The 17,077-nt window shown below is 42.4% G+C and overlaps 1 protein-coding gene across 1 annotated transcript in view; it reads right to left on the minus strand.

Annotated features, from left to right (window-relative positions):
• capn1b (calpain 1, (mu/I) large subunit b) overlaps positions 1–16,498 on the minus strand; it is a 32,442-nt gene extending 15,944 nt beyond the window's left edge. The window contains exons 1-6 of the mRNA XM_071541451.1: positions 16,419–16,498; positions 12,603–12,842; positions 8,778–8,847; positions 2,727–2,839; positions 921–1,054; positions 599–767 (exon numbers count right to left, since the gene is read on the minus strand). Coding sequence (XP_071397552.1) covers positions 599–767; positions 921–1,054; positions 2,727–2,839; positions 8,778–8,847; positions 12,603–12,842 — 726 coding nt within the window. The 5' untranslated portion in view covers positions 16,419–16,498. The remainder of the gene's footprint in view (positions 1–598; positions 768–920; positions 1,055–2,726; positions 2,840–8,777; positions 8,848–12,602; positions 12,843–16,418) is intronic.
• Positions 16,499–17,077: the final 579 nt, after the last annotated feature.

The following is a 17,077-nucleotide window of genomic DNA, read 5'->3' on the forward strand; positions in this document are numbered from 1 at the left end:
CAAGGTGACATTTTGGAGATACGAGGTTTTCAAAATCATCATCAGATTAATGTTTCTGCCTCAGTCTGCTGACTGTAAACAGCTGACTGTTCTCCTCTATCAGCAGTATTGTTAGTTCTAGTGTTTCTCCACATTAGGACTACATTTCCCATCAGCCTCGTTGCCTCCTGCCCCCCTCCTCCTCCCTGAAGAGGATCAACATGTTGGAAGTGATTTCTCCATCTTCCTTTCCCTCCTTCCACCATCTGCTGCCAGAAACTCTTTCAGCTTTATCTCCGTTTGCTCTGAAGAACAGAACCTCTTCCTGTTTTGTGCCGTAAAGCGATCCAGCAGATTTCCCTCCAGATCCACCAGGTGGAGAAACATGGAGGATGTTTACCGTCATTATGCTGATGACTCTGCAGTAATGTGATGATGATTTATTCATGTTAAAACAATACACAGAGCAGCTTTAATGGATGTTCATAATGTGTGTTTGTGTTTATTTGTGCAGCATGCAGTGCTTAGTGCTTAGTGTTAAGGCTGTGTGTGTGTGTGTGTGTGTGTGTGTGTGTGTGTGTGTGTGTGTGTGTGTGTGTGTGTGTGTGTGTGTGCTGACATCGATGGAGCAGCCCAGCAGTGATCCTCTCTCCAGAGCCTTGCTGATGATGCGGTGCAGATCTCTGGGAGCTTTCTTCAGGTCGAACATCTCCGCCACGCCGCCCGTGAAATCCTCGAAGCCCTCGGTGGTGCTGCCGCCCGACAGAGCCTCGTACGAGCCGTTCAGCCTGCACACACACACACACACACACACACACACACACACACACACACACACACACACACACACACACACACACACACACACACACACAGTCAGGGGGCAGGGAGAGGGGTCAGAGGAGCAGGAGGTGAATCGGAGGTCAGCACGGCGGTCTCACTTGGCGTAGGCCTTCTCCAGCAGAGCGCTCCAGAACTCGTTCCCCTCCGCTGAGTGGACGAACAGCAGCTCTCCATCTTTGACCGGCAGCCGGTCGTCGATGACGACGTCCACCCACTCCCCGAACTGCCAGAACTAGAAGAGAAGAAGAGACGAGGTTCACCATCCAGGCCAGCGATTCTCAACCTTTTTCATATCAAGGACCCTAATTTAGAGCCACAGACCCCATGTGATGAGATTTTGTCTCTCGGACCCAAATCTGAGAATATTTTTATTGTTTGATTTGATTTTGTCCAGAATCTCATGACTGTCTGTGTTGCAGGTAGAGAGAGAACAGAGAAACTGATCACAACAGTCATTCTGCTGCATTCTCTAACTCTGTTCACTTCTTGTAAATGAAATAATGGTGAAGTTTAACAATTCATCAGTTTGCTGGGGACCCCCTGGAACCCCATCAAGGACCCCTGGTGGTCCCCGGACCCCACGTTGAGAACCACTGATCTAGGCTACAACAACACTGCAGATCTGGATGTTCTCCTACACAAAGCATTCACACTTTTTAATGCCTGCAGCAATCCTCAAACACTGTTGAGCTCAAAATATTCTTACAAACCTGTATTTTTTTTGTTTTTTTTAATGGTTTTACACATTAGAAAAGACAAAGAACAAAACAACACAAACTCAACATTCTGCATTTCAGCCTGCTGCTCCTCAGCAGCTACTTGTCACAACATGGAGAGAAAAAAACCCTTCAGTTTACTGAAAAACGTTAGTGTTGTTAGCATTCCTCATTCAAAAGAATGAGTGCTGCCACTAAACAGCAGCCATCAGTCTGAGTGAGGAATGCTAACAATGCTAACAATGCTAACAAGACCGAATGGAGCTGAAGGACAATTATAAACACTTCCCGAAAGGACAAACAGGCTGGTAAACATGTTTTTCCACTAAATCAGTCCATATGGAACAGCATCAGTACTTTAGCACTGAACAGCTGCTGCAACATGTGAACAATATAATTCTGACAGAACCAAATATTTCCAGGTACTGAACCAAACTGCACAAAACATAACGCAGCGCGTACCAGACTGTGTTAGTTTGGGGGAAATAATGTCACATTCAAATTCAATTCAGGTTCCATGATGGAGGAACATGGAGAACTGTGTGTTATTCTGATTCTGATTCTGATTCTGATTCTGATAAAGTGTAAATGTGTATGAAGCAGCTAGAAGCAGAGAGCAGCTGAGTCAGCTTGTTGTGGTGTGGCTGTAGATCCATTCAGTAACGTTCTCAGTAAAAGTGAATAGTGTGATAAGGTGGATTTGTTTCCAAATGTAGGTTACTGTGACACAGTAAACTGTCTTGTCTTTAGCCCTAGTCTCTACTCCAAAACATGAAGAGTTGGAGCTTGAGAAGAGTCAGCTCAGTTAACCTGAACAAACTGTTAGCTAGCTAACTAGCCGGCAAACACACCGATGTTGATGTCAACACGCTAACGCTAGCTGCTACTAGCTACGTTAGCTAGTGTGCTAATCAGATGTGTTAGCAACAAGACAGTGATGTTAGCTGACCAGATGCTATGGTTAGCTAGCTAACAAGCTGACATTATCTAAACACTAAATCAATCAGATGGATCAGTGATGAAATGATCAGTTCAGTCAGAAACAGACAGAAATTAACCGTCTGTTCAGTTCAGTTGAGACAGAAACACTGAGGACCTCCAAGATGGGGGGTGACATCATCATCACCATCATGAGGGGGGTGACATCATCATCACCTGAAAACCCAACTGAACACAAACGGCTCTTACCTGGAAGTGAAAGATTCCGGCGTACTCGTCCTGGAAGCTCTGGCCGTGCGGCACGACTCTGTGCAGCTCACTCAGAGTCAGAGAGGCGATGGCTGCCAGGAGCCAGCAGTCTCCTGCAGGAAAGACAGGCAGGCAGACAGACAGACAGACAGGCAGACAGACAGGCAGACAGACAGACAGACAGACAGGTAGACAGGTGGTCCATCAGAAACTACCAGAAACCAACTGGACTGCATCGTTCTCTTCTGTCTCCCCTTCACTCCTCCATCAGGATAGTTCAGGAAGTTCCATCTGCTGTCTGGGTGCTGTGACCAAGTCAACTTTGCTTGAGTCCCAAGTCAGTCTCAAGTCATGAAGTACAAGTCTCAAGTCAAGTCCCGAGTCTAAATGTAGATTACCAAGTCAAGTCCATGTCATTAATGTCAAGTCTCAAGTCTAAATGTAGAACAGCAAGTCAAGTCAGAACAAATCAAGAGTCCAGTATCAATTTAATATCTTAAAGAAAACTCAATATCTAGGACTTTTCAATGCAATATGGTTTTAATAGGATAAAAACTTGGTAAGAGCATCAAAGTACAAGTCAGTCAAGTCCCAAGTCACCAGAACCCAAGTCAAGTCAAGTCTCAAGTCTTCTCTTCATGCAGAGAGTCAAGTCTCAAGCTATTAAGACAGTGACTCTAGTCCCCACCTCTGCCTCTGACCTCTGACCTCCTTGGTACTGACTGTAATGTTGCTGATGCAGGAGCTGAAGCTGATTCTGCTGAAAGCCTCTAAGAGCTTCAGCTAAGTGGCTCCAGAGTGTTTCCTCTCATCAGCTGACTGAGTTCCAGGAAAGCAGAGCAGCTGTAGATCTGTTCAGTCAGACTTCCATTAGCCGGCCGGCGCTCTGTGGGAGAAGCTAATGCTAACGCTACACATTAGAGCTGCTGACACTGAAGCATGAAAGCAGTTTGTGTCTGATGGGTTTCCTCCCAGCGCTGCAGCAGTGACTGAGCGTCTCCATCTGAACAAGTCATCCTGTCTGCTATCGAGTCCTAAAATCATAATTTTCGTGAACAAATCTGCCACTGGGGTTTGATCATTTCACTTGTTTCCAATGCAAATCAACTTGTTTAGTAGAATCCAAGGTCATTATAGTTTTGCATTTTTCATTAGTTTTTATTTTTATTTCGTTTTGACTTTTTGTTTTCAATTTCAGTTTAGTTTTCATTTGTTTCTAAAGCGGGTTTGCTAGTTTAGTTTAGTTTGTATTTTTTGAAAATGCTTAGTTTTAGTTTAGTTTTTATTAGTTTCAGTGTTAGTTTTAGTCTTTTTTTTGTAATATGGGGTATTTGTCAGGGGCGAGATTCAAAAATTCAAAATACTAGGCTTATGTATGAAATAAATTGACAAAGACGAAAACTAAAGACATTTTCTCTATAATTTTAGTTTATTTTAGTTAGTTTTGTAAACACACAATACAGTTTCAGTTAGTTATCGTTTTTTTGTAAAGCCTCGTTTTTATTTTTATTTCAGTTAACAAAAATGTTTTTTCACACCTAGTTTTGGTTATTTTGTTAGTTTTCGTTAACGATAACAATCTTGGTAGAATGGAGTCATGTTCTTCACAGCAGAGCAGTGATCTGTCTTATTCTGACTGGTTTCAACACACTGACTTGTTTCATTTGTAGAAACTTCCTGAAACAAGTGAAGCTGCAGTGGAGACAAGTGGAGATATCTCTCCTCACTGCTGAATGTTTCTCTTGGTTTAACAACAATAAGACTGAAGGCTGAATATGAGACTAGATGACTGGTTAAGACGGAGGTGTTTTGCACTTCATCTCTGATCCATTCACTCAGATGTGTGGTCAGGACTGATGGGTGAGCTGATGCTGCCTTCAGGTGCTCCTCGTAAACTCCAACTTCCAAGATCAAAAGCCGTAAATACGACTTGTCATGCATTCAAGTGTTTTCAGTGGGAAATAAAGAAATGGATCCATGACAAAAGTTGTTTTTTTTGTGCTGGCTGGTGTTTTACTGCTTTGTGCTGCAGAGCAGAACGAAGAGCAGAAAATCCACATCAGACCTGAACCTCCTGTCGATCCGTCTGATGCTGCATTCAGGTCCTGTGGGAATGACCAGCGAAACCGATTGACGGTCAGAAACTTGGACGTTTTGATGTGTTCAAACTCATGTGACTCCATCAAGACTCCATGACTGTAGTTTTCTGTGAGTTTGGTTTCTCCTGATCAGCTTCTTCTCTCTTCACTCACATGAACTGAAACATCTGACTTCCTGTTTCACAGCAAAACAAACATCCAGACAGGAGTTCAGAGCTCAGATCACAACATGATGATGAAACTCCTTCATGTGCAAAGCAGAGCGAACAGTATTTTCAAGTATGAAGCTGGGATCTACTTTGTTTCCCACTGGACCTGAATGCAGCATGATTCATCAGTGATGGGACTTGGTAACCCCCAAACGCCTGTGATGTCAGCAGTGACCAGGAGGCGGAGCTACAGAGCCGCGCAGCAGGGAGGAGGCGGAGCCACCAGACCTTACACAACCTCCACTGCTCTGCCAGGAAGCCAAGCAACACACACGGACACACACTGATCTCCAACCAGGCACAACACCCCTCCCTGGTGTGTTGTGCCTGGTTGGAGATCAGCCAGACTGTCCGCCTGCTGTGACTCACTCTGCCTCTGACTCACACACACTTCCTGACACACCCAGCCAGCAACCAGCCAGCAACGAGCAACCAGCCAGCAACCAGCAACCAGCCAGCAAACAGCAACCAGCCAGCAACCAGCCAGCAACCAGCCAGCAACCAGCCAGCAACCAGCCAGCAACCCCTAACCTTGACCAACCCAATCAGCAGCCAGAAAATGCGGCGAGTCACATTTTCTCCACTGGAAAAACTCTGGAAAAGTTTTCTCTCTCTCTCCTCTCTCTCTCTCTCTCTCTCTCTCTCTCTCTCTCTCTCTCTCTCTCTCTCCACCTACACATATAACCCAGCTGAACCCAACATGTTCCTGCCTCTTCTCTGGAGGTTGTTGAAAGGCATTCTGGGAAACTTAGTAAATCTCTAGCCGCAGTAGAAGAAGAAGAAGAGGCAGACTGAACTGAACATCACAGACTGAGGAGGAACTCAACACTGTGAATTATTAAAAAGTGATGGAGCCATTATCTCCTCCAGTAAACACTTCAGCTGATCATCAATAAGTGATCAGCTGTGTTCCTCTGCAGGCAAATATTACTTTTATTCTTTAAGGACTTTTAGTCTGAAAGTTGAAAACACGTCTGTAGCAGCTGTTTATGTAGAAAGACTGCAGTAAACCCACCTAGACTTTATAATAATAGAAATAATTTCATTTATATAGCACTTTTCTAAAAAAGGTTTACAATGTGCTTTACAGTAATATAATAATAACTTTATACTTTTATACTTTATGCTTTACCAACATTCCTGTTTACAGACTAGAGTTTACTGCCTATTTAGTGCGAATTTAAAGCTCCACATCATGTAAAGCAGGACTCCTCTTCCTCTGTGGTGATAAAGGAGTTGGATGGTCTATCTAAACATGGTGAAAGTATCAAAACTAAATCCACACAATCCATATTAGTGCAGCGAGCCTCTAAACGAGCCGTTTGGACTTCCGTAACTTTGTGATGTCACAAAGGTTCGCTCATTATCATTTTTGTAAGAAATAATAGACTAACAAAGTGTTTTTTTCAAAGCGGTTGAGCGGTTGTCGTCGTTTATTACCGGAGAGTTTTCCCTACCTGTAGCCGCCGGGCCGCGGCGTCTCACGTTTCACTCTGGAAACGGTTAGCCGATCGGAACGGAGGGGTCGTTAATATTAATGAGCCTTAAAGACACGGAGACAGAAAGATGCTGGAAAATGAACGTGGAGAAATGGACTGAGAGAGTTTTTGGTTCATGACACCACACACACAGCTTTGACTGGACAGAAAGACACAAAATAAAACTCTGGACAGAATGTGGAGCTTTAAGGTTCTATATCCACAGGAACCTCTCTGTAAGTCCTTAAGCTTTGGTTCTCCACCAGGAACGTCCTTAGCATTCTTTTAGAAGTTAAAAAAACTTGTAAACCTCTGAGGTTTTCAGTGGTCTCCTAGCAACAGCAGGAGCCTCGCCCAGCAGTTCCCACAATGCATCTGTTCAGTGCATCAATATTCAACTTTCATTTCCAGTCCAGTCTGTTGACATGATGTCAGTAGTGTCAGTTACATCAGCACAGGATCTTATAAAGAAAACACTAATGAGAATATAATAGATTTGTATTTATACTTCATGCTGGCAGCAGCCAGAGGTCAGAGTTCACCCTCCGTTTTATTTGCTCAGTCTGTATATCCAACATGGAGTATGGGTGGTGTTCAGTATCTGTGTGTCTCCATGGCAACAGTGTAAACAATCCTGTAATGAGCGGCCTGGGGTTTCAGCGCCTCGTCACTGTGACTGTCCAGGCATAAAGCTGCTGCTCAGAACAAACAGAACAAACAGAACGATCAGAACGATCAGAACAAACAGAACGATCAGAACAAACAGAACGATCAGAACAAACAGAACAAACTACACACTTTAACTTTACAACTGTAAACTGGCTTTAAAGCCTCTGACTGACTGAATCCTCCAGAGTTTAGACACTCAGTACTGATGATGCCAGATAATGATTTATATTTTGGAATGGATTTGTCCTTATAAAGCATTAGAGAGTAGTGTTAGTGTCAGTGTTAGTTTTAGTGTTAATGTTAGTATTAGTGTCAGTGGATCAGTGAGCAGTCTGTTTCCTGCTGGATCAGCAGGCGGTCTGAAAGCCTTGGTGTGTTTCTGATGAAGCCTGGTTTAGATCCAGCAGAGACTCAGCCTGAGCGTCTGACTCAGCCTCTGTCCTCCTCTTCCTCCTCCACCCTCCACCCTCTGTCCTCCACCCTCCTCCTCCTCCCTCTGTCCTCCACCAAACACCAACATGCTGCATCAGAGCCACATATTTCTGACTGAGTCACCAGTGGAGCGCAGGCTGAACTCTGACCTGCAGCTGATCCTGATCAGGGAAACAACCAATATGAACAAAAATCAATTATATGTTCAAAAGACTTGATGTTTCAACCTCCAAAGACCTGATGTTCATATAACTCACTGGTTTGATACGACTCCAGATGATGCTTACTGTGACTTCACCTCATTAATATTAAAGCTCCATATTCTCCACACAGAGTTTTATTTAGTGTCTTTCTGTCCATTCAAAGCTGTGTGTGTGGTGTCATGAACCAAAAACACTCTCAATCCATTTCTCCACCTTCATTTTCCAGCATCTCTCTGAGCCTTACCAAGAACAGGCCGTTTCTGTCTCCGTGTCTTTAAGGCTCATTAATATTAACGACCCTCCGTTCCGATCGGCTAACCGTTTCCAGAGTGAAACGTGAGACTCCGCGGCCCGGCGGCTACAGGTAGGGAAAACTCTCCGGTAATAAACGATGACAACCGCTCAACCGCTTTGAAAAAAACACTTTGTTAGTCTATTATTTCTTACAGAAATGATAATGAGCGAACCTTTGTGACGCCACAAAGTTACGGAAGTCCAAACGGCTCGTTTAGAGGCTCGCTGCACTAATATGGATCGTGTGGATTTAGTTTTGATACTTTCACCATGTTTAGATAGACCATCCAACTCCTTTATCACCACAGAGGAAGAGGAGTCCTGCTTTACACCATGTGGAGCTTTAAAGTCGCACTAAATAGGCAGTAAACTCTAGTCTGTAAATAGGAATGTAGGTAAAGCATAAAGTATAAAAGTATAAAGTTATTATTATATTTCTGTAAAGCACTTGGTAAACCTTTTTTAGAAAAGTGCTATATAAATGAAATTATTTCTAGAGGAGAGGGGAGTCCTGCTTTACATGATATGGAACCTTACAGAGCGGTTCCTGTGGATCCAGAACCTTACAGAGCGGTTCCTGTGGATCCAGAACCTTACAGAGCGGTTCCTGTGGATCCAGAACCTTACAGAGCGGTTCCTGTGGATCCAGAACCTCACAGTGACTCACCCAGCGCTCCCTGGCAGATGTCCGTCCTCGTGGCTCCGCCCAGGATGAACTGGGGGTTCTCCGTCAGCTCCTGCAGAACCCAGAGCACGACCGATCAGAAACACAGACTCGCTTCAATCTCTTCAGCTTTCAAAGAGTTTTTGTTTTGTTTTGTTCCAAAACAATTTGCATATCCATTAGAAAAATACCCAGAACATCTCAAAATTCATCACTCAACAGTCGCTCAGATCAGTGTCTTCTGGTCGGTGAAGGACTAAAAATGAGTTTTGTTGATTTTGGTGTCAGCAACAGTTTTGCACACTCTGCACATACTGTTGGTTCATAATTTTCATTTTTCTGAATATGTTCTACTGGTTGTGATTACCACCTGTGTTGTTTTATTCTACTAATTATTATTCTTATTTTACTAATTTAGTTAGTTTATTTATTTATTCAAATCTCAGTCATGTTGTCTTCCTCAGTACTGATGACTCCAGATAATGATTTCCTCCCAAAAATATTTTGGAATGGATTTGTACATATAAAGCATTAGACAGTAGTGTCTCTGTCTGTCTCCTCTGTTCTGCTGTCCAGCCTGAGCATGGTGACATCATTCAGCAGCAGCTGCTGGAGCACACACACACACACACACACACACACACACACACACACACACACACACACACACACATACACACACACACACACACACACACACACACACACACACACCCCTCTCTCTCTCTCTGGGATTAGCAGATTCCAGTGTTACAGGATCTAACTGCCCTGAGGACCTGAATGAAGCCTTCAGCAGCAGCCACACACCATCTGAATATTAGCATTAAACATGTCAGTGAACTTCAGCTTCCTTTACTACAGGGAACATTTGGTTTAATTTTCTAATATTCATATTTGTCCCCAAACAGCAGATGACTGATAAAGTCCATCTGCTGCCGGGTAAGAACATGTGAATAAAATCAATGGTGTGTCGATTTCAAATAGACAATTTAAGAATCAAAAAAAGGGAAATCCTCACTCTCAAAAACATATCTTGATTGATTTATTTTACATGTTGAAAAAAAATATGGTTGGCAAACTATAGTGATAGTTTGCAGGGTCTGATTCAGCCAATCACAGGCCTCCATTCAGAATGAAGAGGTTCATTATTCACCATCTGAAAATTATTATCAATTATGAGGATATGATGCTATAGTCAGAGTTTGCCAAGCTGCATATTTGTTATTTGAAAATGTGTAAATCAGTCAAGAAATGTTTTTGAGAGAGAGGATTTCCTGTTTGATGGTTGGAACATGGTCTTGGAAGCAGATGTTTCATTCTGACCTGAAGGCTGAACTCATCACATCTCATCTCACTTCAAATGTTTTTATCTTTGGATTCTATTTTTAAACTTTGTGCCAAACTGAGCTTCATCTCTGTGACTCTTCATCTGAGGCTGAAACTCCGTCTGCAGCAGCAGACGTTCTCACTGAACCTGAAGCTCATCATTTATCTGTAAATGATAATAAATGAAGATGCAGCACATCAGAGGATAAAGTCAATGTGCCTCATTCAGCAATATCTTCCTAAGTTTTTTCTTAAATTTGTTCTTGAGAAAGGTCCTAAGAAAAGTCTACGTCAGATTCATGACATGTTCTTAAACCGCAGAATTGTTCGCACCTGTGTTCTTATAATGATGAATCCCATTGTCCTCGTAAACTGAAAGCGCGTGCCAGGTGATCCTAATTAGCATAGGTAAACACCCCGCCAATCCCCATAAAAGGGCATGAGGCCGCAGGGCCGTGTGCACACAGAAATCACACACAGAAATTGAAAAGAAAAGTTGAGAGAAGTCAAGAATGCCCAAACAAAAGTCTACAGAGGTGGAGCACCGGACTCCAAACGTAAAATAAACTTCAATAGTTGTGAAGCTGAGGTTCTGCTGCAGGAAGTGAACACAGACCAGCTGTCATGTTTAGCAGCGTCAGTGGATATAAAATAACAGAAAAAAAAAGATGCATGGGATCCCAATTAACATAATTTATATTAATTGAAGTGTTAGTGTAGTGTTTATTTATTTTAAAAGACCATAATACTTTGTAAAATAATTATAAAAAAATATTATAAATGATACAAATATTATTGTAATTTAAATCCTATAATATTACTGTAGAATTGAAGGAAACGCAATAACCACTTATTTAACACAAACATGTCAGCACTCAAATGTGCGTCAGTGGCTCTAGATTCTGTTCTTAAGAACAAATCCCAAATAAGAAAACATTGGTGAATGTCAGAATCTTTGTGAAAACTGCGTAAGGGTTTTAAGAAGAAATTTCTTCTTAAGAACAGTTGGTGAATGAGGCCCAATGTTCTGTTTTGTTCTCCGTTTAATTTTTATCATTTAAAACTCAACAATTTGTTTCATGTCAATGGTTCTGTGAGAACAGGAGCAGAGATCTCCTGCTGGAGTGGAACTCTTCATATCTAGAACGTGATCTGGTTTCTCTTTTTATATTAATAATAATATTTAAACTTTAAGTTACAGCTGTCTGTGTTCTCACACTGGGTCTATATGATGTTACAAGTTCTATTTGTTGTTCTAAAGGATCTATGTGCAGTTCTAAAGGGATTATAAAAGGTCTGTATTACCAAGGGTCAGTGTGGTGTTATAAAGGATCTATATGGTGTGTTGGTTCTATCAGTATGATCAGGTTCTGCAGTGTGTTGGTTCTACAGTATGATCAGGTTCTGCAGTGTGTTGGTTCTATAGTATGATCAGGTTCTGCAGTGTGTTGGTTCTACAGTATGATCAGGTTCTGCAGTGTGTTGGTTCTACAGTACGATCAGGTTCTGCAGTGTGTTGGTTCTAACAGTACGATCAGGTTCTGCAGTGTGTTGGTTCTACAGTATGATCAGGTTCTGCAGTGTGTTGGTTCTAACAGTACGATCAGGTTCTGCAGTGTGTTGGTTCTAACAGTACGATCAGGTTCTGCAGTGTGTTGGTTCTACAGTATGATCAAGTTCTGCAGTGTGTTGGTTCTATCAGTACGATCAGGTTCTGCAGTGTGTTGGTTCTATCAGTACGATCAGGTTCTGCAGTGTGTTGGTTCTACAGTATGATCAGGTTCTGCAGTGTGTTGGTTCTACAGTACGATCAGGTTCTGCAGTGTGTTGGTTCTAACAGTACGATCAGGTTCTGCAGTGTGTTGGTTCTACAGTATGATCAGGTTCTGCAGTGTGTTGGTTCTAACAGTACGATCAGGTTCTGCAGTGTGTTGGTTCTACAGTATGATCAAGTTCTGCAGTGTGTTGGTTCTAACAGTACGATCAGGTTCTGCCGTGTGTTGGTTCTAACAGTACGATCAGGTTCTGCAGTGTGTTGGTTCTACAGTATGATCAAGTTCTGCAGTGTGTTGGTTCTAACAGTACGATCAGGTTCTGCAGTGTGTTGGTTCTAACAGTACGATCAGGTTCTGCAGTGTGTTGGTTCTAACAGTACGATCAGGTTCTGCAGTGTGTTGGTTCTAACAGTACGATCAGGTTCTGCAGTGTGTTGGTTCTAACAGTACGATCAGGTTCTGCAGTGTGTTGGTTCTAACAGTACGATCAGGTTCTGCAGTGTGTTGGTTCTAACAGTACGATCAGGTTCTGCCGTGTGTTGGTTCTACAGTATGATCAGGTTCTGCAGTGTGTTGGTTCTACAGTACGATCAGGTTCTGCAGTGTGTTGGTTCTACAGTACGATCAGGTTCTGCAGTGTGTTGGTTCTACAGTATGATCAAGTTCTGCAGTGTGTTGGTTCTACAGTACGATCAGGTTCTGCAGTATAAAGTGTGTTGGTTCTCACAGTCGGTCTGATCCACTCCACCCCGCGGGTCTTGGCGGAGTGCGGTGCCAGCTCCTTGAAGCCCAGAGCGGCGGGTTCTGCGGGGAACGCCGGGTCGTGGAACAGGGTTCCGCTCTGCAGACAGTCCTGCCTCAGGTTCTCGTAGTCCTGGTTCACGTACCGCAGGGCCTGCTGGTGGGAACCCAGCCCCCCCGCACGCTGCCGGTCCTGCTGGATCCGCCCCGACACACCGGTAAACATCTACACACACACACACACACACACACACACACACACACACACACACACACACACACACACACACACACACACACACACACACACACACACACACACACAGATTGTGTGTCTCTCCATCAGCAACAGAAACTGGATCAACATAAACTGACAAACTGTGGATCCATTCACAGTGAGAAGAGGAATCTGACTTTACTTTGTTTCTGCACTTTATTTTCTCATTTCTAATGTTTCCAGTGAAAAGAATCTAATCTGAACTCTGTCCTCTCTGCTTTTAGAACCACATGGAAAAGATCAGAGCTAACAACGTTCTCTGTTCTAAATAGTAGTGCAGTGTGTGTGTGTGTGGGTATGTGTGTGTGTGTGTGTGTGTGTGTGTGTGTGTGTGTGTGTGAGCTGTCAGATCAGTTTAGCAGCAGACAGAACAGACTGAAGCTTCAGTCCAAAACAACAAAACCCTTCTGTTCCTCCACAGCACTGAGCCACTGCACTGGAATCCACTGCAGCTGCAGCTGCAGCTACAGCTACAGCTATAGTTACAGTTACAGTTATAGTTACAGTTATAGTTACAGCTATAGTTATAGTTATAGTTATAGTTACAGTTATAGTTACAGTTACAGTTATAGTTACAGTTATAGTTACAGTTATAGTTACAGTTACAGTTATAGTTATAGTTATAGTTATAGTTATAGTTACAGTTATAGTTACAGTTACAGTTATAGTTACAGTTACAGTTACAGTTATAGTTACAGTTACAGTTATAGTTACAGTTATACTTACAGTTATAGTTACAGTTACAGTTATAGTTATAGTTATAGTTACAGTTACAGTTATAGTTATAGTTAAAGTTATTGCCTTCCACAAGGAATAAGTCACGTAATCTGAGACATTACTCAGACTCAGCAATGTAATCTGATTACTTATCTATATCTTCATGACAAAATAACTGAAAGTAAGTGAACAATTACAAAGATGTGGAAATTTATTTCATGTTTACATATAAATGCAAAGTTTTCTTCTGTGCCTCACTGGATCATGTGACCTCCTGTGAGGTCAGAGGTCAGAGAGGTTTGTCAGTTCAGAGTGAGACTCTGTCTGAGACTGAGTTCAGGTCCACAGTGTTCCTCTGGTCCAGCAGAACCTCCAGCAGGAAGAACAGTGTAAACAGGAAGTCATTATGAAGCTGCGTTCACAGGCTGCGTGTTCAGAGCCGATCAGCTGATCATGTGACGCACATCGCCTGCTGTGTTGGAGATGGTGTTTCATTGTTTTATTGTGTATTTTGTGTATTTTGTGTATTTTGTGTATTGTCTATTGTATTGTCTTAATTGTTGCACTGAGGCAGATTCCTATCAACTTTGTTGACAAGGCAATAAATTATTGAATCTTGCATCTTTATGTATGTGATGATGCACATACATAATACCCCCCCCCCCCCCCCCCCCCAGCCTCCTCAGCTGAGTCTGCTCGGATCGATGCAGGATCTGAGTGGATCCGCTGACTCAGCTCTTTGCTCTGAAAGCTTTTCTCTTCTGGAGCCAAAATACCAAACTGACCAGACTGAACCGCCTGCTTCCAGCCTGGTTCCAGCCTGGTTCCAGCCTGGTTCCAGCCTGGTTCCAGCCTGGTTCCAGCCTGGTTCCAGCCTGTTTCCAGCCTGGTTCCAGTCTGTTTCCAGCCTGGTTCCAGCCTGGTTCCAGCCTGGTTCCAGTCTGTTTCCAGCCTGTTTCCAGCCTGGTTCCAGCCTGTTTCCAGCCTGGTTCCAGCCTGGTTCCAGCCTGGTTCCAGTCTGTTTCCAGCCTGGTTCCAGTCTGTTTCCAGCCTGGTTCCAGCCTGGTTCCAGCCTGGTTCATGTTATCTAACCTGCAGCAGCCTGCCAGCATCACGCTCTGTTTCACTGGAGGAGCGCTGATTTATCTCTTAGATAAGGTTTGAACAACAGTAACAGTAAGTAAACAACATAAAACAAATTTGCTCGTTTTGAATATAATGGAAGTTGATTAGATTTACGGAACAAAAAAAAACAAAAAAAAAAAAACAGCAAATCAGCTTTCAGCATTTGGAAATGAATCCCAAATATTCCTAGTTTGGGTTTTCTTTCATTTTGCAGCAATATGCAAATAACATGAAAGATTAAATAACAGATCCAAGTGTTCTTCTGTCAAAATATTATATTCAAAACATGAAGTGTGACAGACTGAGTCACTGCTCCCCTCTGAAACTACTACAGCAAAACTATAATCCATCTGGAGCTGAACTATAACTCTCTATGGGAATATTAAAGGAATATTTTACTGAAATGTAATATATATGTAATATAAGGGGGAAAATACCATAAAGTACAATCATGTCAGTGTAAACTCTCTAACCAGCAGACACACTGTGAGCAGATCAGATTATAGGAATATTATAGTGATGCTGCAGGAGAGAAAATATCATCAAGTATAATAAGATAACACACCGGACCGCTCACATCACATCAGACTGAAAACATGAATCTCCTTCAGCTTGTCAAAACTTTTTTATAAATCACAAACTGAATCTCCAGTTTCACTACGAAACCAAAACCCTTCATTTTATCTCTGAAATCTCCTGAATTTCTCATCACATAAACATTAATTATCCATTTAAATATCAGCTTTAATAAAGTAAGATTAGTATCATGGGTTTATAAGGGATTTATTCATGGGTTGGTTCACAGAGACTCTAGAAATTAAGGGATTTTTCATGTCTTTTGTGCAGCTTTACAGGTTATTAATGAGTTATTAATGGAAAGTTCCTGTCTGCCTGAATTTTACATTAAATTAGAAAGTAAACAGACAAACATTAAGGAGAGTTTAAGGGGTTTCTGGTGGAGTCTCCTCCATTAATAACTCCCTTAACTCATTTTAAGGGGATTGTGCGTCATTAAGGGGTGAACTGATGTAAATTAATGTATATGAAAGGACATTATAAGGGATTACTGGTTCGTAGAGTTTCCCATCAGATCTATAGAACAAACACTCATTACAGTACATTCACTTCATAATTTGCTTAATCATCCACACACACACACACACACACACACACACACACACACACACACACACACTGGTTTCTTTGTTTATTTGATTTTTTTTTTTGTTCTCTTAGTGTTTGTCTCTTTGCGGCTTCAAATCTCTTTTATCGTTATTATCTCGGCTTGTTTTCATTTCATGGTAATTAGATGAGATGTTTTTTTTCCTCACCGGCACAATCTGTTCATCTGCATGTTGTGTCTGTTTGTTGTTGTTGTCTTTGTGCGAAATAAACTAAAGGAATATTGCATTAATATTATAGGAATATTATTGTTTTCCCAGCGCTGCTCAGATAGATTATATGACAGAAGATACAGATTAGATCTAGATGTTATGAGATTATTCCTGTGAGTTAATCCTGCAGATCAACAACAGTTTCTGCTGCAGGATGAACAGATTTCAATCAAACCGCCTGAGAAACCTGCAGCGTCAGCAGTCCTGCGCGTGCTGCACGGGTTATAAATATAAATATGTATACAATGACAACACACACACACACACACACACACACACACACACTCACCTTGCTTCAGTCAGGTCCGCTGTTGTTCAGTGTGTTGGAGGAGCAGCTTCAGTCCTGCAGGTCAGGCTGCTGCGGTGTGTTCTGTGTACTGTGCGCAGTACTGTGCAGTACTGTGTATTAGTACTGTGTACTGTGTACCGGTACTGTGTGTGTGTGTGTGCCCTGCCCTGCCCGGCTGGGTGGAGCCTCATCACACCAACATGGCGATATTAAAGGGACCAAACGGCATCAACCTGCTGACGTCACTTCCAGCAATTACACGCCTGTTGTATTAACAGTTTGTTCTGAAAATCTGAAAATCTAAAAGATCAAAAGAGCAAACCGCAGTCTGATCTGTTTCTCTGCCAGTCTTCACTCACAACTAATCAGCTGCTCTCCTATTAGAGGGAGGACACCATTGTAAGAATCACGCTTACGTCATGACGTCAGTACGCCATTCAATGACTCCCCCCCCCCCCCCCCCCCCCCCCCACACACACACACACACACCCACACACACCCACACACCACAGCTAATGATGTAATATGTATATAATGATGTAAGAGTAGTAAATAAGAGGTAAATAAGTTAGATAATGATAATGTGTAATAAGGTTATATAATATAATAATTTAATACATAAAAATAACAACAGTCTGCTTTTGAAAACAACTGATAGA

This window comes from Centroberyx affinis, unplaced genomic scaffold, assembly GCF_046629955.1.
Source record: "Centroberyx affinis isolate AG114_WGS23_722 - 3 ecotype Tasmania unplaced genomic scaffold, CSIRO-AGI_Caff_v1 ptg003880l_1, whole genome shotgun sequence".
NCBI classification, from domain to species: domain Eukaryota; kingdom Metazoa; phylum Chordata; class Actinopteri; order Beryciformes; family Berycidae; genus Centroberyx; species Centroberyx affinis.